General features: G+C 54.1%; 7 protein-coding genes across 7 annotated transcripts; 3 read left to right on the forward strand and 4 right to left on the reverse strand.

The window, feature by feature from the left end:
• Window positions 1-12: 12 nt before the first annotated feature.
• Window positions 13-2,451, reverse strand: BBA_07093 (RING finger protein; the record flags this gene model as incomplete). The annotated part of the gene is made up of 2 exons (XM_008602190.1): window positions 13-2,046; window positions 2,110-2,451. 2 exons carry the CDS (start codon window positions 2,449-2,451, stop codon window positions 13-15), a joined length of 2,376 nt encoding a protein of 791 aa, XP_008600412.1.
• Window positions 2,452-4,546: 2,095 nt separating this feature from the next.
• Window positions 4,547-5,586, forward strand: BBA_07094 (mitochondrial phosphate carrier protein; the record flags this gene model as incomplete). Its single annotated transcript, XM_008602191.1, has 2 exons — window positions 4,547-4,642; window positions 4,735-5,586. The coding sequence occupies 2 exons, from the start codon at window positions 4,547-4,549 to the stop codon at window positions 5,584-5,586; spliced, it is 948 nt and encodes a 315-aa protein (XP_008600413.1).
• Window positions 5,587-9,956: 4,370 nt separating this feature from the next.
• BBA_07095 (glucose transporter) lies at window positions 9,957-11,662 on the forward strand (the record flags this gene model as incomplete). The annotated part of the gene is made up of 2 exons (XM_008602192.1): window positions 9,957-10,255; window positions 10,312-11,662. 2 exons carry the CDS (start codon window positions 9,957-9,959, stop codon window positions 11,660-11,662), a joined length of 1,650 nt encoding a protein of 549 aa, XP_008600414.1.
• A 1,204-nt stretch (window positions 11,663-12,866) lies between these two features.
• BBA_07096 (ubiquitin-conjugating enzyme) lies at window positions 12,867-13,807 on the forward strand (the record flags this gene model as incomplete). Its single annotated transcript, XM_008602193.1, has 3 exons — window positions 12,867-13,127; window positions 13,286-13,566; window positions 13,633-13,807. 3 exons carry the CDS (start codon window positions 12,867-12,869, stop codon window positions 13,805-13,807), a joined length of 717 nt encoding a protein of 238 aa, XP_008600415.1.
• Window positions 13,808-14,337: 530 nt separating this feature from the next.
• Window positions 14,338-15,664, reverse strand: BBA_07097 (succinyl-CoA ligase alpha-chain; the record flags this gene model as incomplete). The annotated part of the gene is made up of 5 exons (XM_008602194.1): window positions 14,338-14,927; window positions 15,011-15,099; window positions 15,159-15,285; window positions 15,369-15,397; window positions 15,504-15,664. 5 exons carry the CDS (start codon window positions 15,662-15,664, stop codon window positions 14,338-14,340), a joined length of 996 nt encoding a protein of 331 aa, XP_008600416.1.
• Window positions 15,665-16,310: 646 nt separating this feature from the next.
• Window positions 16,311-17,731, reverse strand: BBA_07098 (uncharacterized protein; the record flags this gene model as incomplete). Its single annotated transcript, XM_008602195.1, has 3 exons — window positions 16,311-16,543; window positions 16,594-17,293; window positions 17,573-17,731. 3 exons carry the CDS (start codon window positions 17,729-17,731, stop codon window positions 16,311-16,313), a joined length of 1,092 nt encoding a protein of 363 aa, XP_008600417.1.
• Window positions 17,732-18,930: 1,199 nt separating this feature from the next.
• BBA_07099 (C6 zinc finger domain-containing protein) lies at window positions 18,931-20,860 on the reverse strand (the record flags this gene model as incomplete). The annotated part of the gene is made up of 4 exons (XM_008602196.1): window positions 18,931-19,836; window positions 19,888-20,040; window positions 20,097-20,717; window positions 20,801-20,860. The coding sequence occupies 4 exons, from the start codon at window positions 20,858-20,860 to the stop codon at window positions 18,931-18,933; spliced, it is 1,740 nt and encodes a 579-aa protein (XP_008600418.1).
• Window positions 20,861-21,777: the final 917 nt, after the last annotated feature.

A 21,777-nucleotide genomic window follows, 5' to 3' on the forward strand; every position in this document is an offset into this window, starting at 1 on the left:
AAAATGGACATACTATAGTTCTTCATCCTCTTCGATTTCTCTCAGAGGACAATGTATCGTTTCGTGCGAAACATGGCACGTCGAGCAAAGTGCCAAGTTGCACTGCGGACAGTTGAATTCAAACTCATCCGTCGGTTTGACGCCCGCTGGCGTCATCTTGACCCTGTAGACCTGTTCGCAGGTGTGTGTCGGACACAGGCGGTATTGTTCCGGATTCTGGCTCACAAACGTCTTGAACATGCGTTCGAAAATGAGCTCGAGGGCAAATGAAGAAACATTCTCCTGAATGTTGGTCATGGTCAGCAGTTTCATGCATTTACCTCCGTCGCCATAGCAGCGAATGGCTGGCTCCGGCACAGGAGTCCCCGCGCCTGAGAAGCACATGTCTTCGAAGCAGGTGGTGCAGTACAGATGGTCGCAGCCCGTGCAGACAGGATATTCTGCGTCAAGACCACAGAGGTTGCACTGGCCAGGGTTAATGCTCCACGTCGGGTCCGGGTTTCTGTAGCGGTGGTCCCAATAATTCCGCGCATTCTGGTAATCGTGATCGGTACCGCTAATGATCAGGCGGCGCGGCTGTGAAGCAACGTCCAGCGCGACCTTGTCAAGGCCAACAGTCCTGCCCAGATCTTGATAGCCACCAGCAAGGAGCCATCGAAGCGCATCTCCATCATGATGATCAATGGGAATGGAGAATTCGCAGCGTGGATCCTCATTGCACAATTTGGCAATCTGTTTCCGTGCTGATCCAAACTCTTCTCGGCGTCCGAGCAGGCGCAGGTTTCGCTTTTGCTTGTCACACAAGACCAAGACCCCCAATTTATGCTCAATGTTCCGCATCTCATGGTAGGCCCAGGCCTTGGTAGCAAGTGAGGCCGACCACAGCGGCGCGCCATTTTCAGATACACGTGCCACGCACCCACCCTCCTCTGAGAGGTGGGTGCGTGGCATGCGTAGCAGTTCTCCCGCGGTAACATTTTCAAAGGCGGCTTGGGCTTTTACCACCTTTTCATGCATCTGGCCTTCAAACTTGATATGCCTAAAGGGCTTTCTTTCCTTTGAGATGGTAGTATACACGTGATCCTTTTTCCAAGCGCTGTAGAGAGCTTCGATATCTTGGGATGCTGCCGTGAATACATGGTTGGGGATGCACATCCGAATGGTAGAGAGCTGCTGGACAGTCAGCTTTCCCTGGGAGAAGAAAGGAAGAGGCTGCTCGTCAAATTCTTGCACAGCCGCTATTGCGTGCTCAATGTCCACGAACCGAACAGTCATCTTAGAACGCCGACTTTGACTCGAGGACCCGGTGGTGACGAATGGGTCCATTGGTCCAACCGTTGACAAGTTCCTCATGATTTGATCTACTGACGCTTCCATAGGGTTGCTGTAAGAAGCCCAGCTCATATGTACGTTGAGGGGCCGGAATGGTTCGTCAATCTGCTCTATGATGTCGTTTCGATTCGCAGATGTAGGCACGTTGTCAATCTTGAACTTCCATATAGTGTCGGTGTCGGAACCATTATTGTGCGGGCGTGATGGCCAGACTCTGGATTTAGAGACTTGGTAGACGCCTGTGAGGAACTTTTTCCAGGTTTCGCAGGCCAGAAATTGGGACGAAAAGCTGAGCGTGACGGTCCGGCTCGGCTTATGCCAGGAGCAGCTCACCTTGTTTCTGCTAATGGTGTTGAACCTAGCGGCTCTATGGTGAACCGGGATGACGCGATCTGCATCAAATTCGGTGCTTTGATCCTCCCTCACAGCAGTGATGAGGTCAGTTGCAATTGTTTGGTCATCTAAGGTAACGTCTGCCGCAACGCGACCCCCGTACGCAGACAGCAATTGAATGTTTGCCTCGATGACCCGGGCCCCAAGATAGTTTTCTATGAGCTCTGCTACTGTAGAAGTAGTAGAGTCTTGAGGCAGCTTAGAGAGGCGGACTGCCACGGTATCCCAGGGCAGGGCAACAGTGGCAACCGTAGCTCCTTCGCCAAAGGTGACGAAGACACCTTTGAGGTGGCGGATCCAGGCCAACTCAGGGGCAGCGACCTAATATAGATGTCAGTAATGGCTATTTTCTGCTGTTTCAAGATTAGCTCGACTGTTGACTACCTCTTCCTGGGACGTTAGTTCCTCTGCTTCAGTGAGTTTTGGGGTCACATGAGCATTGCTGTGGGACAAGACAACGGGCAGAGGTTGGGGGCAGTCTGCGGACCAAGAATCGTTGGACCAAGTGTTGTTGGACCAAGTGTTGTTGGGCCAATAATTGCTGGGCCAATAGAAGTTGGAAGGTGTGAAGCGATGGCGCACTGGCATAAGACTGGCGCCGATGTTGGCAAGGCCTTCTGTGTGCTCAGCATGAATAAATTTGCAAGTGGCCCCGCGGATACAGTTGCCCTGTCCGCGCTTGTAGAATGCGCACTCGAACGATTTGTTAGTATGTAGATGCTCCATGATGACTGGAAATTATGATGATAAAATTGAACTGGGCTGGAGGGTTGGGGTGTTGCGATTCGGTCATTCTTTTATAGCAAGGCGCAATGGTTCGCGTAACATGCTGCTCGTATTGGCTTGCAGCACAGAAGAACACTACATTCGTACTCTGGAGAGAGTTGGCAGCGAATCGTCTGCCTTGTGTGCGAGGAAACTTGAAAAGAAAAGTCGGGTGGCGGCCGAAATAAACGAAGGGAGAAGCGCATTCGGTGAGGCCATGTGAAACTTCAGACAATTGGTACAACGCGACCACGACTGGTGGATGTGGAAGAGGTACGCCATTGCACTTGATCACTATACGACGTGTGAGCTGGTTGTGAGACGCTGAATGCTGGTCAAAGTTATACGCGATGATCGCGGGCGGCTAGCTGGTTGAGATGATTTGGGTCTAGAGGCACACGATGTGTCGAAAGACGCATTGTAGCGCTTGTATTGAAGAGCAGGAGAAAAGAGTCGGATATCTTCTAAAGAGTAGATGGGCAAATAGTAGCCTGATTAGATGGCACGGATGCTATATCGCGATGGTGATGCTCGGGAGATGTTGTTTGCGGGACGCGGGACGAAGTTGCGGCCGGCAGCTGGTGATAAGGTTGTGCCGCTGTTGGTCACGGTCATGGTCGAAACGGGGCCTGCCACGACAGGCAAAAGTGAATGACACCACGTGAATATCACGTCGTACACGTGTATTTTTTTGTGTTGATTATGCTGAATCACGTTTTTTTTATGCAGAATAATCCATTTCCTTGCTTGTTATGAAACGCTGCAAACGCATCAACGCACAACATTGTTATTTGGGCACAAACGGGTCAAAGCAGCAGGGCGGACACGTGTTGCCTCTGTCTGTTTTCTGTCACTTCGGAGCATATTCTGTAAGAGAGAAAAAAAGCAATTACAGACGCGCCTGCGATCGGCTATCGAGAATACGGAAACATGTTTGGGGCCAAATCGGACATTGAGATTGCGAATCAGTTTAAGCAGGGCAATGGCCGTGCAGACAAGCTGTGGGCGTGTCGCGGTGCAAAAAAGCCGTTGGTGATTGAAAAGTTTGATGTCTGAATTCGAAAACTGTGGCACACTGAAGCTTGCGTCATCACGGTACCGTTGCTATGCCGTTACGCTACGGCATTCTGCTGAGGCATTCTACTACGGCATTATGCAGGATAAAATCCGCGGCCGCTGTAATCGCCGTCCGCGGCCTCAATTAGCCTTTCGGCCCGGAGCCTGCCATTCCGACCCACAGCATATCTTGGAGCATTTTGGACCGTCACTAGAATTACATGAGGTTTTTGCTTGGTTCATAAAAACCGTAAGATCTTGTTCGATTTCTGTCATTCAGATACGAAATCATCTTGCCAGAGCTTGTATTCGTTCGGTCTGTTTTTGGTGTGTCAATTTGAAGCATCCTTCCCAGGGACCTGCTTTCCATTCCGCTAAAGGGACCGCCAACTAGGGGCATGGTCCGCTAAACAGAGGGTGTCTACTCCGTACTACGGAGTTTCTATTGTCGCCGTCATTCAAAGGGCTGCCACAATTTTGCATACTCGAGTGACCTCAAACAGGACAATTCGTAAATATTTCAAGAGTTGCCTCTTTAGCAAAATTTGCAACAAAAAAATTCTTCGAGAAAAAAAAAAAAGAAGAAAACCCCCCTCCATAATAACATCTTCCGCTGCCCAATGCCATCCCTGACGAGATCGCTGCCAAGCGGAACCCCCGGTCTTGGCCGCTTTCGGGATCATCGGAACGACGTCATCATCGTTAGATAACTTGTTGCTTGCTCGACTCTCGTAGCTGTCGCCATTCGCGCAAAATTTCTCCCCTGCTTATCAGCAACCCTAGTCAGCCATCATTGTTGCGCTATTCACTAGCTTCGCTTTAAATATCTCTCCTCTGCCCCAATCACTCCTCTACAACCTCATATTTCAACCCTCAATTGAAACGCATCGCAGGCGAACCATCCCCCTTCGCGTCGGCCCCATCTTGTCCTCCCACCAGCCGCTTCTTTCCACCTCCCTCCGCCCGCGCCTCTACAAATCACCGCCGCATTCTACCCATCATGGCTGCCAAGCAGGACAAGACGCCCGACTTTACCCTCTCCGACTATCTGAAATTCTTCAGTGCCGGCGCGCTGGCCGCGACCTTGACCCATGGCGTGCGTGTTTCCCCTCCCTCCCCAATTTGCTTCCCGAACCCCCCCCCCAAAACTTGACCTGACGGGCAGCTAACCAGCAAACCCCCCAATAGGCCGCCACGCCCATCGACGTCGTCAAGACGCGGATCCAGGTCGACGACTCCCTCAAGGGCTACAACATGATCCGCGCCGCCCGCACCATTGTCGCCAAGGAGGGCGCCTCGGCCCTCCTCACCGGCTTCGGCCCCACCGCCGTCGGCTACCTCGTGCAAGGCGGCGGGAAATTCGCCGGCTACGAGTTTTTCAAGAAAAAGTACATTGACCTCGCCGGCGGGCCCGAACGCGCCGTCCCCCACCGCACCGCCGTCTACCTCGGCGCCAGCGCCACCGCCGAGTTTTTTGCCGACATTGCCCTCTGCCCGCTCGAGGCCACCCGCATCCGCCTCGTCTCGCAGCGCGGCTACGCCAGCGGCCTGACCTCGGGCTTTATGCGCATGGCCCGCGAGGAAGGGCTTCGCGGCTTCTACTCGGGCTTTATCCCGCTGCTCTTCAAGCAGGTGCCCTACGCCGTCGGCCAGTTCACCGTCCACGAGGCCGTCAACGAGGTCATTTACCGCGCCATTGGCACCGAGCGCAAGGCCGCCCTCACCCAGCTGCAAAACACGGGCATCGAGCTCACCTCGGGCATCGCCGCCGGTGTCGCCGCCGCCGTCCTGTCCCACCCGGCCGACACCCTGCTCTCCGCCATCAACAAGGGCGCCGGCGATCCCAAGCAGGGCGCCACCAGCCGCATGTTCCAGCTCGCCCGCGAGTTTGGGCCCGTGAGGCTGCTCACCAGTGGTCTGGCGCCTCGTGTCGTCATGACCTGTGGTCTGGTCTCTGGCCAGTTTGTCATTTATGCTCAATGCAAGGCTCTAACGGGCGCACCGCCCGGTATCGAGATTCACAAGGAAGCGTCGCTTTAAATCCTCTTCATAACGAGTCATTGGGGGTCTTTTTATGGGTAGGGCGTTTACTGCGTTTGGGTGGCTAGATGATGGAACATGTTATGGCAAAGAATATTGGGCGCCGAGAAACGGCGGTCGGGAAACTTTTCATGGGAGCTAAAATCACATAGATGAGAGCAATGTATTTTATAAAAACTTTCGGGTCTTTGTAAGTTGGCATTGTTTGCGTTCCGTAGCTGCAGGGTAATCTGAAGCTAAAGGCTACTACACGACCGCTCGTGCAATAGAGCATCAGACGGAGCCCGTTGGTAGCTACACTTTTCATGGATGTGGTTCTAGTTAGAAATCACTGACCAAATACGCCCGTGTGTGTACAAGTGCATTGTCCGGCCTGCGACCCGGTTCGCTGCCTATTACGGGTGAAACCAAATATCACCGTGCAGTCATCCTCCCCATTTGTCTGGTACATGTCAAAACCTCAGCTCTTCCACCTGCTGAAGCGGTGTCCGTCATTGAAACCCAGCCGTTGTGTCCTCGCAGTCACGATGTTTTTTGAGCAGTTACAGTTTGGGAAACGAAGCGCCTACAAGCCCTGCACTTGTCAGCATAGCCCATCTCGATGAGAGTCGCACCCGGAGACTGGACAATTCAACCCTACGGGCAAGCATGTACAAAAAACAAAATGTAGCCGACACACGAAAGCGCAAAAAAATGCACGTAAACGGGCCGCAGATCCGGCAATCCTTGCGTGCTGGCCACCACGATTTCCCGCAGATTTGGCAAGGACGCAGTGCATATCCAAAAGAGGGCGAGCCGCGGTGGCGCTTGTACATGTTGCGACGGCGGCGCGCTGCTGTCAGAGTAACATTGGTGTGACGGTCATCGTTGATCAAGAGCCATATGACATTGACACCAAGCAGATGAAGAGTGGGGGAAATGACAGCCACTTCATCAAAGGTTCGAGCTGAACAGCGTGGCTGCCATGCTCTTGTAGATTCAGCATATTTGCAAGCTTAAGTCTTATTAGTGCATGCTCCTGAAGCGGTCGAGCCGTTGCTTCAATTTGAGCTGTCTTTCTCAAACCTGTCGGGACGGCCTGTCGCAGAGTGTACAGAGCAACAAGTTTATTCGCCTACATCGACTCCACTAGTCAATGTCCCCTTGTTTATTTAGTACGACACAACGTTTCCTTGGGTCTCGACTTTGTGAGCCAGGCAAATGCTCGAGGCGGAAGTTGCTCCGTTGCCCCGCACGCTTGCGAGCGCCACTGAGAGCAAGTTCGGAAGCCACAACTTCTGTTGGCCGGCAAAGCTGGCAACTGGCAAATGAATGCTACGAATCGCCTAGAACTACTAGAGGCCAACGGTCCCATAATTGCTCGTGAAGGATGATATGCATCGCCCGGTCTGCAACCCATTAACCAGTTCAATGGAGAGCCATGGCTTCGAGATAAACGAGGCTATTGTTGGGGGCCCTGGGATAAGAATCCCCACGAATCGCTTAGGGGAAAAAAAAGTACCGCGAGCGTCATTATCTAGTTATTGTTTTAGTCGGCGACTCATTTCTGCCAAGTCCTGTCGGGTGTCATTGACAATTATTTCCAGTGGCTTGATGGGCCTAGACTCGGCCGCTGTAAATATCGTCGCCCGAAGCAAGCAAAGCAAGCTACCAACTCTGCTGACAGTCAAGTGCTGGCGCAAGTGGTCCTATTGGAGTGCAGTAGCCAGGTGTGCCAGGTCATGCGATGACCAGCGTCTGTCTGCCATGTGTTTGGTGCGGATAATTTCAAGGCTTGCAGGGTGCAGGGCAGCAGCTCGGAGCAAAGTTGCACCCATCGGACCTTCTGTGGAGATATGGCGGGTTGGGATCGTCACTGCTGTCAACGGCTGGCCGGGTGCGGTGTGGCTTTGTTGGTGCTAGACTCCGCGAGCGTGTTGCCAGTCGTCGCAGCAAAGGTCGAGCGGCACACTGGTCAAAAGCGGGCCCAGACCGATGCTAACAAGGCTGGTCTGGGAATCGATGGCGCTGGCCGTGGTGAAGGGAATGTACGGCAGCTGAAGGAGAAACAGTCTCTCAGTATTCGTGCTTGTATGCTTCACATGAATAGACAGGCGTAGCAAGGGCGCAGCAGTATATCAGGAGTCTCCGTATTCGTGTTGCACCAAGGTGACGGTAGAGCATGGCATTTCGCCTCGTGTGTATCCTGTGCAAGAACAAAGTGAGTTTGACTTTGAGTTCGCAGTTGGCAACATAGCCGTAGCCTTGCCTGAAGCCCCAACACTGATGGAACCAGCGCCCCGTGACTGGCCAACATGCCCTCCTCCTAGCTGATTGGTTGGAGATGGTTGCGTGCGGAACGTGACTTACTTGGAGATCTGCTTCCTCTGTTGCTTTGCTCTGCTGGCACAGTTTGCAATCCCCAACATCATCCCCGCTCGGGTGTTGCCCAACCGGAGCCGAAGACAGTTGCCAAGGCGGGCCGCTGGCGTAGGGCCGAGCTGCGAGGAGAGCGGCCTTTCAAGTAATTGGCGTGCGTGGCGCAAGCCATGGTGGAGAGAGATGGCGATGTGGGCTTTTTTTTCGGTCGGATGTAAAGCATCGAAGCAGAGAGCAAAAAAAAGCCTTGCAAGCCAAGCGCGCAAAGCTATCGAGGCGAAACGTGAAATGAGGAGGCTGAGAATAGGTTGCCTGTACCGAGAAATCCCAAATCTCTGGGTTGGTGCGAACACCCTTCTCATTTAAGCCGCTTGGGCAACCATCCAGACCATGTTTCTGGGGCAAGTATCCTCCCCCGCAGTGACGATCAACAGATGATCAGCAACAGCAAGGCAACTAGACAAAGGAGTCCCTGGTTCCAGCAGAGACACTTACGGTGCATTCAGGCCAGACACCACATGGATAAATGGGCAGCTAGTGAAAAGTTGTCACTGCAGCGCTTTCATTGTGGCAACAAGGTCGTCGGCAGCCATGGAGAGCGCCTCTGACGTTGACGCAAAATCTCGAACTGGGCCGGCTTTAGTGCCTCTTCTCGACATGGCTGCTGGACGGCCTAATTCTCGGCGTCATGCACTCCACGTCGTGAGCTTTTCGGGCTTGGTCGATCCCTTTACCCCCTCCCTCCCCTTCGTGGCTTGCCACGCCCCCCTGCTCCGGTCGCCGCGAGTTGGGATAACTCGTGGTTAGCCCCCAAGCTGGCGACTTTGCCATCAGCTCAGCGGCCGCTAGCCTGTGGGTGTCACGGACAGACTTGCAGTTTTTAGGTACGGTACGCAGAAGAATACGGGTGCGGCTGTCGTACACGGGTGTCGCATGAGAAGAGGGGGTTTGGAGCCTGTTTGCACAGCGGCTGCTGACACTCAGCCTCACGACATTCGTGAGTTTACCCGAGAATGGACTCATTAGCATCGTCATATTTTCAACCATACGATATGCGTGCAAGAGTGACGCCAACTTTCCATTTTTCACAAGAGAAGATGCAGCACGAGGCTGTCGAAATTTGGCATGGTGTAAATGTGAAGAGTTGGATGCGGAAATTCAGGTGGAGCCGCAAAAAGAAGGCTGCGTGCGCGGGGGCATGGATACCTTTGGGGGTGGGGGGTGGCTCAGTAATTGTATTATATGCAAACATTTTTGCCCTCTGAAAAAATGAGCCATGGCAGAGAATTAGCTATAATCGATAGTTTGACGGCCAAGGTAAAACTATATCTAGGTAGGTATCTATTTTCCTTGTTGTCTGGAGCTTCTTCTTTGGGGGACCACTGCATGCGCTGGCGGGCTTATTATTAGGTACAGTACCTACGGATAGATGCCACAGACACCCACCACCATCATCATCACCTCCACATAACACTAAAAAACTCGGTCCCACACCATCCTCTCGCCTAAGTAGATGTTGTTATTCCCCCAAGTCTTCCCAAGTCGGCTTAAAGCCTACCTACCTAACTACACTGGCAAAACTAGGCTCGGCCGTTCTGGGTCCCCTGCTCCTGCCCGCGCGCGTCTTCTCCAAATGGAAGCTCGCAGCCAACTAAAGCCAACTAACCTTCCTGCTGCTTGTATTATTCCTGCTTATACCCCATGGGAAAGGCCCCCCTCCCCTATATGGTCCGCGTGAGCATCCTAGCATCCAGCTTCTCACCTTTTTCGTGCTGATCCCTGCCGCCATCTCTTTTTCTTTTTTATTCTTCGTATTCCTATAAAGAGCAGTGCTTCCCACTCCCGCCCCTACTACTACCTCTCGCCTCGGTTCCTCTTTTCCTGCATGTTGTTGACTCGTTGACGGACGGCGACAACTTCAATCCTATCGCAAGTGACCTTTGTTTTTTTTATCTAATTACACTTTACAACCACCAAACACCTGCAAAGAGAGCTCGGCTCTCCCCTCGACCATGCCCATCGGCAATCTGTACGTCATTGCAGGCGTCTCCGTCGTCGGAGGCGCCCTGTTTGGCTTCGATATTTCGTCCATGTCGGCCCAGCTCGGCGAGCAGTCATACAACTGTTACTTCAACGACGGTCCCAAAGGCCCTCCCTTTACGCAGGAACCATGCAGCGGACCCAAGCCACTCACCCAGGGCGGCATCGTGGCCTCGATGGCCGCTGGCTCTTGGCTCGGTGCCCTCATTTCTGGTATTCTTTCGGATCGCTTGGGCCGTAAAAAGTCCATCATGATTGGTGCCGTCATTTGGTAAGCGCAAGCCCTCCAATGATGGAGTGAAAAGATTGCATCTAACACCAAATCAGGATAATTGGCTCTATTCTTTGCTCTGCAGCTCAGAACAAGGGCATGCTCATTGTCGGCCGTATCATCAACGGTTTCTCTGTCGGTATCGAGTCTGCTCAGGTCCCAGTCTACATTGCCGAGATCTCACCTCCCTCCAAGCGTGGCCGCTTCATCGGTTTCCAGCAATGGGCCATTACTTGGGGCATCCTCATCATGTATTACATCTCGTACGGCTGCGCCCAGATTGGCAAGAACGAGTGGAACGACCACACCACCGCCAACTGGCGTGTGCCCTGGGCTCTTCAAATGATCCCCGCCATCTTCCTCTTTTTCATGATGATGCCCCTTCCCGAGTCTCCTCGCTGGCTCGCGCGCAAGGACCGCTGGGAGGAGTGCCACGGCGTTCTTACTCTCGTCCACGGCCAGGGCGACCCGAACCATCCCTTTGTCTCGTACGAACTGCAGGACATCAAGGATATGTGCGAGTTTGAGCGTCGTCATGCTGATGTGACGTATCTCGATCTTTTTAAGCCAAGAATGTTCAACCGAACCATCATTGGTCTGTTTACACAGATTTGGTCACAGCTTTGTGGCATGAACGTCATGATGTACTACATTACCTACATTTTCGAAATGGCCGGCTACAGTGGCAACGCCAACCTGCTCGCTTCGTCGATTCAGTATATTATCAACGTCTTGATGACCGTTCCTGCGCTGCTATGGGCGGATAGATGGGGCCGTCGCAAGACCATGCTCGTCGGCTCTACCCTCATGGGCATTTGGATGTTCATGAATGCTGGTTTGCTTGCTACACACGCCGAAACCATTCCAAGAAGTGAACGCAAGCAAGATGTCCTGTCGATGAAGGTCTCCGGCGCCCCTGCCAAGGCACTCATTGCCGGAACGTACCTATTTGTTGCCTCTTACGCTCCCACTTGGGGTCCCGCATCCTGGACTTACCCCCCCGAGCTGTTCCCCCTCCGTCTTCGCAGCAAGGGTGTCGCTCTGTCCACTTCCGGAAACTGGGCATTCAACACCGCGCTCGGCCTCTTTACCCCTCCTGCATTTGCCAACATTGGCTGGAAGGCCTACATTGTTTTTGCCGTCTTTAATGTTGCGGCGTTTGTCCACGTCTTTTTCAACTTCCCTGAAACGGCCGGCAAGACTCTCGAAGAGACCGAGGCAATGTTTGAGGACCCCAAGGGTATCCCGTACATTGGTACTCCTGCCTGGAAGACTCATCCTGTCACTGGCCGCATGCGCCAGGCTGAGCACGGCGACATTGAGGCGGCTGCGGCCAAGACTGCCGCCATCGAAAAGCCCCATACTCCTCCTGTAGAGGAACATGAGGTTTCCCCCAACAAGCAGTAAATGGGCAGGAGAGGCTGCGGTGTAAGCTAATACCTGGCGCTGCTAGTCAGCTGCCACTTGACAAACAAGTTTGATGGTTGGATCATGTTGGTTTTACGTGGATAGTTAACAGTACTTGCTTTATTTTGTTTATAACGATACCAATAGGCTATGATTTCCAATAATTTTCTTGTGCCGACCAGCTGTGATTATACGCCACATGTGAGTGGTGGCGCCAGACACTTGATGATCTGCTTCGCACGTAACGCTCACCAGACTCGTGGGGGTAAAAATGATGTCAAAGAATAGATGGAAAAAAAATTATATACTCGGGCTCTGGTGCTATTTTGAGCTAGCCAGCGGTGAACTATCGTTCCAGGGCTACCGCAGCAATTGTTCCCGTCGAGTTATATCTGTCTGTCCATGGCAAGTAGGTGGCAGACTCGCAATGTCGCTGAATGCAGATTGCTCCAACATGACTTGTCGACCAACGTGGGACTTGAATGTTAACGCGCAAAAATAATGGGAAGAATAATCCAGATATTAAACGAAGAACTGAGATGAGTTAGGCGGGTTTAGGTTTACCATGGCACGCTGCCTTGTCGTGATCCGTCTCAGTATATCTGTACCAGGTAGATGACAACTCCGGCGCGCCCAACGACTTTTTTTCGGGCTTCAATGCCACTCACACTTTTTTATAAGGCGAATGCCCATCTGACAAGGCTTTTTTTTGCGAAACACAGCTTTTTGAACCCAACCTTGTCCTTTATATAACGTTGCACAGCCCGTTGGGCGCGCATTTCCTGAGGCGCAACCGCCGCAGCTTACCCACGTCACCAGGGCAGTGAGAATTAACTAACTACCTTAATTAGTTGCCTGGTCTCGCTTTCGCTCATGTAAGTTTCCCCCCCCCAAATCCGTCTTACCCAGTGTGTCCCACTTTGCGAGCCCATCCACATTTCCTCCCACCATCACCACCACCACCACGTCTCAACTCTCTCTTTTCCTTTCCGTCTCTTTTTTTTTTTCCATTTTCGCACAAAACGACTTCTTCTCTGCCTTTTTGCTGGTCCCCGCGTCCATCTCGTACTTTCTTACTCTTCTCGCCCAACGATTCGAAATCCCTCCTTCCCGTCTTTCTAAAATAACCCGAAGCGCCGAGCGAAACACACTCGTACACACACAAGAACACACACAGACACAACACCCCGCATCGTACAAAACCATGACCAGCAGCAGAGATCGCCGCGTCGCCAAGGAGCTCGCCGATATCCAGGCCGACAAGGACTCCTCCGGCGTCTTTGCTGCTCCCGCCGACGGTGTCTCCCTGCGCTCTCTCGTCGGCATCTTCCCCGCGCCTCCCGACACGCCCTACGCCGGCGGCACCTACGAAGTCGATGTCGAGATCCCCGATAGCTACCCGTTCAAGCCGCCAAAGATGCGCCTTAAGACCAAAATTTGGCATCCCAACGTCTCTTCTCAAACCGTATGATCTTTTTCTTTCCTCCCCTTTTTCCCCTTCTGTTTTTTTTCCTTGGCTTCGCTCGATGTGGAGGCTTTGGGAGCAGCAACAAAGACTGAAACTTGGATGGATGGGATGGGATGGGATGATGTTATGAGCTGACTTGAATAACAAAACAAAAGGGCGCCATCTGTCTCGATACCCTGACCACCGGATGGTCTCCCGTGCAGACCATCAAGACCGCTCTACTCTCCGTTCGCATGCTCCTCGAGTTTCCCAACTCTAAGGATCCACAGGACGCAGAGGTTGCCAAGATGATGAACGAGCAACCCGACCGCTTCGCCCTCGTCGCCCACGAATGGGCCGTCAAGTACGCCGGGGCTCCTCGTCGCCAGCTCGACTTGAGTCAGTATGCTGCTGCCGCGAGCGCCGCCGCCGCGCCGCCCAAAGACGAAGCCGCGAGGTGTGTAACACCCCCCCCCAGAATGAACATTTTCCAGGCGCGCGCCGCCGGCTAATCGACATGTAGATATGACGGGTACAACAAGAACATGGTTGACAAGTTTACCGGTATGGGCTTCGACGTCGAAGCTGTCGTCGACGCCTTTCGCTTCGTCGGCATCGATAGAAATCAAGGCCAGTACTATGAGCTCGAGGAGGCCTACATGGGCGACATCACTGCCCGACTGCTCGGCGAGCAATAGCCATTTCTGAACACAACGACTGTAATGCCCCCCCCCCCCACTTTTCCATTGTGTTATTCATGCATTGATTTGGAGTCTTTTTTACCCTTTTTTTTGTTTGCTTTTCGCTTCATGCTTCTATACATACCATGGGAAACGAGCTTTATTGCAACCAACAGCCTTTGATTGGGGCATAATTTGATGGCCAACAATTCCTTTGCGGCGCTGTCCTCAGCCGCGAATACAGTTCACAACTCTAGCGCATATATTCAAGCGGAATAATGAAGAAACGTTTCATATTCTAGAGCACACCGGCTGTCCCGTTTTGTATTGTTCCAAATCTATCACGTAGTAATGACACTGGCTGCATGCATGATGGAGGAGCTCTCCAACCCAGAACAAGCCTCCCAGAGAGCTTCCCGTCGAAAGCTTCCCTGATGAAATATTAAGTCGAGGAATGCAAAGTCGCAGCTTTCGTGTCCTCTGACAAAAATAAAACCTAAAAATAAATGGCACATTTCCTCTCCATCTCTCTTCCCGCGGGTCTATAATTACAAGAGATCGCGGCGGACAAACTCATTGTAGAGAGCCTTGCCCAGACCGGCGGGGGAGCGCTCGACAATGACGCCAGCGCCCTCGAGGGCCGCAATCTTGGAGTCGGCGCCGCCCTTGCCGCCAGAGACAATGGCGCCGGCGTGACCCATGCGGCGGCCGGGGGGAGCAGAGATGCCGGCAATGAAGGAGACAACGGGCTTGCCGCCATTGGTCGTGTTGTTCTGCTTGAGGAACTCGGCGGCTTCCTCCTCGGCAGCGCCACCAATCTCGCCAATCATGATGATGCCGTCCGTGTTCTCGTCCTTGAGGAAGACGCTGAGGCAATCGATGAAGTTGGTGCCGGAAAAGGGATCGCCGCCAATGCCGACGACGAGCGACTGGCCGAGGCCGGCCTGGGTGGTCTGGTTGACAGCCTCATAAGTGAGGGTACCGGATCGCGAGACGATGCCAATGCGGCCGCGCTTGTGGATGAAGCCGGGCATAATGCCAATCTTGCACTGGCCGGGGGCGATGATGCCGGGGCAGTTGGGGCCAACGAGACGCGTCTTGCTCTGCGTCTTGAGCATGTCGGTGATGCGGACCATGTCTGCATGCGGGCGGGCGCATCGGTTAGCTGTCGGGTTCGAGTATTTCATGGCAGTCGGGTTTTCAATGACGGTGATAATTTACCATGTTGAGGAATGCCCTCGGTGATGCAGACGGCTAGAGGAATCTCGGCCTGGAGAGCCTCCTCGATACCGGCAGCGGCCAGAGGAGGACTGATGTTGGTCAGTCATACAGCGCGCAATTGCTTCGTTGAATATAGAGTTGCGCTTACGGGACAAAGAGGGCAGTGGCAGTGGCGCCAGTCTCCTTTACACCCTCAGAGACATTCTTGAAGACGGGAAGGTCGAGGTGAGTCTGGCCAGCCTTTTTGGGGTTGGTACCGCCAACAACCTTGGTGCCTGTGCAACTTCTCGTCAGTATGTCGACCGTTGAGAATCGGTGCGACTACACAGTATCGCGATTCTCGCGTCGGGGATCGTACCATATTCGATGGCCTGCTGGGCGTGGAAACTGTAGATTAAGCACGTCAGCGTCGGTACCCGGAGGAGCCGGAGGCATGTCTGAGGCCCAGACAGCAGCCGTTGACAACCCTCAATTGAATAGGAATACAACGTACGTTCCCTGCTTTCCGGTGAAACCCTGGAAGAGGACCTTGGTGTCGCTGTTGATGCGCAGGTTCTCAATCGTCTTCGAGTAAGGTGACGCGGCAGAGCTGTATGAGCGACTCGAAACGTGGCGGAGGGCCGAGCGAGCGGCAGTTCTAGGGACGGCCTGCATTGTGGAGGGGAAGGAAGATCAAGGATGAGTAGATGTGAGAATACGGAAAGAGAGGGAGAAGAAGGTAGAAGACAATGCACCGATGATACGGCAGAGGTGTTTGTAGAGAAGGTGCGGTGGTTGAAAGGGAGCTTTTTCGGTGGAGGGTTTTTTTTCCTGGGGGAGAGCTGTCTGGTTGGCTGGGCTGGCGCAAATACAGGGGATATCTGGCCTGGAGCGTTATAATTTGGCGCTGGGGCTGTTGCAAGGTTGCGAGTCGTGCTCGGGTTCTACCGGCCCCAACGCGCGAGCCGGCGAATCATTTTTCCCGATCATTTTCGTGCGTGTACGACTGGCGCGCTGCAGTTGCTGCGACTGCCCCATTCGATGTTTCAGAGGGGCCAAGCTTGCCACATCTTGATGGAGCATTTTGACTACATGCAACAAACAAGCATCAAGACAAACGAAGGCAGCGATTTCGATAATCGATCACAGCCTCGAGTTTCGTGTGCAAAAACCAACACGTTGATGCTTCCATTTTCTGTCGATTTACTAGCCATTTATCGACTTATTTGTTGGTGCGCCATCTCCGTCACTACCACTACCATTAGCCTCCCATTCTTACAGTTGCTGGCGGTAAAGGCCCTGCCTCGCTGCCTGCAAAAGTTCAGAGCGTCCATGATGCCCAACTTTTCGTCACTGCCGCACCATGAATGCGGTACGGCCGACCGACATCGTGCAGAGCGGACACTTTGTCAGAAACGCTGCAATGAGTGGCTCCGGCGCAGCCAGCTCCCACGGGTGGTGTCTGGCCGCGGCGAAGAAGTGGAACGCCAACCTCGTGGAGTACTAGTACTCTGCGTGCTTCCGCAGCTTGGGATGGGACGCCTACATCAGATGCTGTTGAGAAGAGGTCAAGGTTTTTTGTTTAGAACCGTGGCTCGACTTACCGAAGCAGAGGAAAGAATTCGATTCACCAGCATGGACGAGCAAAACTCCCACCCTGCCCGCCACCAGATCTTGGAAAAAGTAGTCCTTGTGAAACGCTGCCTTGGACTGGTACTCGCAGCGAAGCGACATTTCTAGCAGATCCCGCATCAGCGGCTCGTCATCGCACACGCGCATCAACGGCGCAATCTGAACACCCGTGAGTCGCGGCTCTAGCACACGCTCTGCATGCAACGGGCTGAGATACACGCCGTCGTTCTCGGCGTTATGGTTTGCCGCCGCCGAGCTGTCATTGTCTTTGCTGCGCTGCTGCCTTACGCGCGCCAGCGGCTGTCGTGCGCCACCATCGCCATCCCCGCCAAGCGACTGCGGTGGCTCCTCGTTGCGTGGCCGCCGCGCCGACGCTGTCTCATAGAAGACCGACTCAAGGTACGGGAAGCTGTACCGGAAACTTGTTTCGGGCGGCACAGCCATTTGCAGCAGCGCATCGCCGGCTCTGACCTGCCTCAAGATAGTTCCGAGCCCCGTGCCGGCGCGTATGCGCTGGAAGACACCCTGCGCATCCTGCTCGGGGAGGCTGCGCAGTAGCGCCACCACCTCCTCGTGCTCGCGCGCGCGGTCACGCAGTTCCCGGTACCCGCGCCGCAGAGCCTGCGACTCGGTCTCGCCGGGTCGGGCCGTGTAGTGACACGAAAAACGACGCTGCGCGCATCGTCGACATGTCGGTCTTTCTCCTGAGCACTAAGACATGGGTCATGAAAATAAGTGGCATGTTCACGTGGCAAAAGTTTGCCTTGGCATTTTTGTCATGCTTGAGAAAAGAGCGGGGGAAGAGGCAGAAAGTGCAAGGGAGAAACGGTATCGTTGGAAGAGGTACGCGAGGCAGAGCGTATTTAAGGAACAAAGAAAAGAGTTCGGTGCATGAGTCGAAAAGGGATAGGAGGAAGAAGAGGAGCAGATGCACAGTATGACGTCGCGTACCTTGGTCTTGTGTTTTCGACAGTTATCACAGGCTGCCGTCGTGTGAGCTGGCTTCACTGGGTGAGTGAGCTTTTTGGGGCCCAAGACGTCGGGGTTTCCAGCTGCTGGGAGCAGTTTGCGCAACGGACGGTTCTGCTGTGCTACTACGCGCTCGGTCATTTCTGTGCTGGCGAGACGAGATGCGATGATAGCCTGAATCGGGTATGCAGTGCTCGCATTGCTCAGATGGCCAGGGTAAATTGGAGACCGTCTTGTCCCTCTTTTTTTAGACGGCTGGCTGTTGGGTGTTGCAGTTGTTGATTTCAAACCGCATGCTCTGCTTTATTGCTCCAAAATAGGACGCTGACGTCATGCTCTCTTCAGGCTGCCGTCTACTATGCATCACCATTGTCACGAGGGAAAAGGAAGGCAACAGAGGAGAGAGCCCAAAAGAACGATACGGCCGATAAACCGAGTAGAATCTGCTTATTCTTTTGCCTCCTGCTCAACCCGCTCAATCAAGTGCCTCTAGTTACCGATAGCTATTCTTCGGAGAGGGGAATTGATCGTCCGTCCCAAGGGTCCGCTGCGTGGCGGGGGGTAGGGGACCCTTCGACTTGCGCTGCCAAAGGGCCAATCAGGCGTGGACGGCCTGACTCCCCGCCTAATGCCTTACGTAGCAACGTAGTTGGGCACGCAGCCATTAGCGTAGGATTAGGATGTGAGCCGGGAAAAAAGCTCCGGATTGTCAAGCCACTCACTGATCATGGGAGCTGGACAACTGGGGTAATGCTGCGGAAACTGAACAAAGGTCGACAGTCGACAGTCGACAGTTCATCGTTGACGGCCAAATCACGTCAAGGCTTGCGGTACTACATACAATATGACATCCTGTGGCGCGTTAACCCGCTGTATTTGTGGAGATGGATCAAAGGACTTTTAAAGTTGGGATGGAGATTCCGGGCTTCCGCTGCCATAACTAGTGTCCGAGATGTCATGTCCCCCTTTGACTACAACCCCCCGGTGCCTCGAAGTGCAGTAGCGCGAGGCTGTTGCACTTTGTCAAATAGATTACGAAAGACGCAACTGAGGGGTCGATTTAGTAATTTAGATTTATAATGTGTTTCAGCAAAAAGACAGTTTCTATTTCCAAGTATTCCAAGTATTCCGAATCATGTCATGAAGGCGCGTCTCCAAGCAATATGTATGCACGAGGCATGTATGTGGGCGAAACAAAAAGATGATCATGCCAAAAAAAAGAAAGAGAAAAGCAAAAAGCACAGTTTGGTATACATTCATCATAAAAATGTCAAAGTCTCATAAAACGCCACGCTCCAAACACCCCCGAAAGAATAAGAATCTGCCCCTGATAGCCTTTTCTAGAACCACCCCAGGCCATGACTGACCCGCGGGCCGTCAACATTCGCCACGAGCGGCGGCAGGTGGCCGCCCAGGATGCGCCGCAGCAGCTGGCCGATGGGGATGCCCAGGATCGGGGTGGCGTACAGGCCCTGTAGAATCTCAACCTCGGTGCCTAGGAGGCAAAAGGCGGCCGGGTGCAGGTAGTAGCGCAAGATCACGGCCAGCGACATGAGCCCCGCCGCCGAGTGGGCGACGCCCGCGTCGGGGGTGAAGAAGAAGCCCATGGCGTAGACCTCGCGCGTGGCGTTCATGGCCGACTCCCATAGATAGTGCTCCGAGGCAGACACGCTGGCGGCCGTCGAGGTTGTCGACGCCGAGGAGGGCGAGTTGGTACTGTCGTCGTGGCTGGGGGAGTTGGTCGTCGTCGTCGTTGTCGAGGTGGGCGTGCCGGCCGCCGCACCCCCGTACGTCGCGTACCATCCCGGTGGTCGTCGCGGTATTCGCTCCTCGCCCTGCCGCGAGCTGAAGAAGCTCCTGATGCACGAGAGCATGCCGCACGTGAACCAGTATATCGTCGTCATGTGGTGAAACGCAAACTCGGCGTCGTTTCTCGGCGGCTCGATCGGGCCCGTGTTGGCAAAGCAGTCGAAGCGCTGCAGGCTGTCGCCGCGGTCGGCCGCCCAAGCGTCGAGATCTGCGCGCACCTCGCTGGAGCGGCTCATGATGAGCGCCTCAAGGTCCTGCCGTCGCTGCGGATCGGCAGAGGCTTTGAACTCTTCCACGTATTCGAGGATCTCGGGGATGTCTTGCATTAGATCGATGAGCTGGTCTTTGACGGCTTTGGGGTGCTTCTTCCACGGGATCTTATCCCATGCAGGGCTAGCAAAGGGGGAGCGTTTTCGTTGGCCCATCGACAGCATGACCTGATGTTGTCTGTCAGCCTGTTACTCCTGGATGGGTTCCGGAGCACATACCATGTTGATGCGCGCATCAGAGTATAATTGATGCGCCGGGCCTGAAGCAAACGCCACGGGGCCGCGCGCCAAGAAGATGGCTTGTTGTCCTTGGTTATGGCCCCGCCAAGCTAAAGGCTCGGGTGTGTCTTTGTCTTTGGAAATGAATAACAACTGCACAAGTTGTTAGTATATGCTTGCTTTGAACCTAGCAGGCGTTGCGCCGTCACCTCAAACGTGGCCATTATGCGGGCGGCCGTCAGTAATCCATCGCGTTTATACCAATCCGTCCTCTGCAGCCCTTTGACCATTTCCATGACGGAGTTGTTGTAGGCTTGAATGCCCTTGACCTGTAGTTGCTTGTCGTTGTGCAGCGTGGCGATGATGGCGCTCGACGTGGCCATGGCGGCGCACCGGACGGTCGGGTCTGTGTCGTAAAGCGGGCTAATGTACTTGGTCCAGCCCATCGACGCAAAGCTCATGGCTGCATCCGAGGGCACCGTCGTCCCTGCCGCGAGCATAGTTGCGCCAAAGTAGCCCATGTAGAGCTGCTCGCGCGCCGAGCGGGCCAGGTGCACTGGTAGCAAGATGTCGGGGGAGCGGTCGGCCAGCCACGCCGACTCGGGGCTATCGCCCGTGCTGGAGGAGTCATATTGAAGTTGCTGCTCACGCTGTACCAAGCCCGACTGCTTCTGCTGCTGCTGCTGCTGTTGCTGTTGCTGTCGTAGTCGGACTTGCAGCTTGGGGCGGTTGTCCACGGTCCGGTTGACCCAGACCAGGCCTTCGGTATACCCCTCACATTCTATACCGGCTTTCTCGCACTTGAGGCACGCAGGCGCAGTCTTATCACACTGATTCGCGCGGAAAATAATCAAGAGTAGTTAGAAAAGAAGGAGCTTCAAACTTGGTCCGAGCATTTGGGAAACGCTCCTACCTTTTTCTTTCTCCGGCGGCAGGTCAGGCATGAGACTGATCTGGTGGGGATGCCGACCATTTTCGGGGTGGCTCGCTCGCCCGCCTTGACGCATCAACAAAGGCCGATGCAGACGCCGATGATAATGAGAAAGGATATAGGAAGATGCGCAGAGGCCAGGTGAGATGGGCCGGGCAGGACTGCTGGTCGGGCGTCGACGTCAACGGCGTTGAGGAGTAAACGGGCTGATGACATTGTAGGAGTGAGATCCGACAATTGGCCGGCACATGGCGCTACAATGGCGCCTAATTTTTTGTATCCCCTGGCAAGGTCGAATGAGAGCAGACTAAAAGTTCAACGTCGTACGGTTTCGACCCTAAACCCGCTCTCGTTTACAACTGCCGTGGCTTTTTTCCTTGCTGACCACCTACCTATACTTTGACCCGTCGGTCCTTGCGGAGGGGGGGGAGGGTCGTGCTGAATCCGCCGACATATGCCGAGGCGAGGAATATTGCGACCCCTCACCCCGCTCTTGGCATAAGAAGCAAGGGACAGAACAAGAAACCAACTTCTATCAAGACGACGAGATTCAAAAGGCAAAGTTGGCTCGTGCAGTCGCGCCTGCAGACGCAGTAGACGACGAGAGTTGTCGCCGCCAACTAGATGCGGCACTAGGCGCTGGGTGGCTGTTCAGCTGGCTGTTCAGCTCGCTGCAAGCCGGGCCTCGAAGGCTACGCCGCATCTGGCCCTGACTGACTTACGGAATGGGTGTAGTTGATGGAGCCGACTAAGACGCGCCGGAGCTGAACTCGGGTGCGCCGCGATTCCTATTGGCGGGCCAACTTGTGCAGCTTAGACTACATGAAACTTGGCCTCGACGAGTTGGGACGAGGCTGGCCATTCTTATCGACTGATTCTAGACAATGTCTCATCGACGAGACCCTTGGCCGTCGCAGCCATCATGGCTCGATAGGATATGTGAGACTTTCGTCGTACCC

Source organism: Beauveria bassiana, assembly GCF_000280675.1.
Source record: "Beauveria bassiana ARSEF 2860 unplaced genomic scaffold BBA_S00022, whole genome shotgun sequence".
NCBI classification, from domain to species: Eukaryota; Fungi; Ascomycota; class Sordariomycetes; order Hypocreales; family Cordycipitaceae; genus Beauveria; species Beauveria bassiana.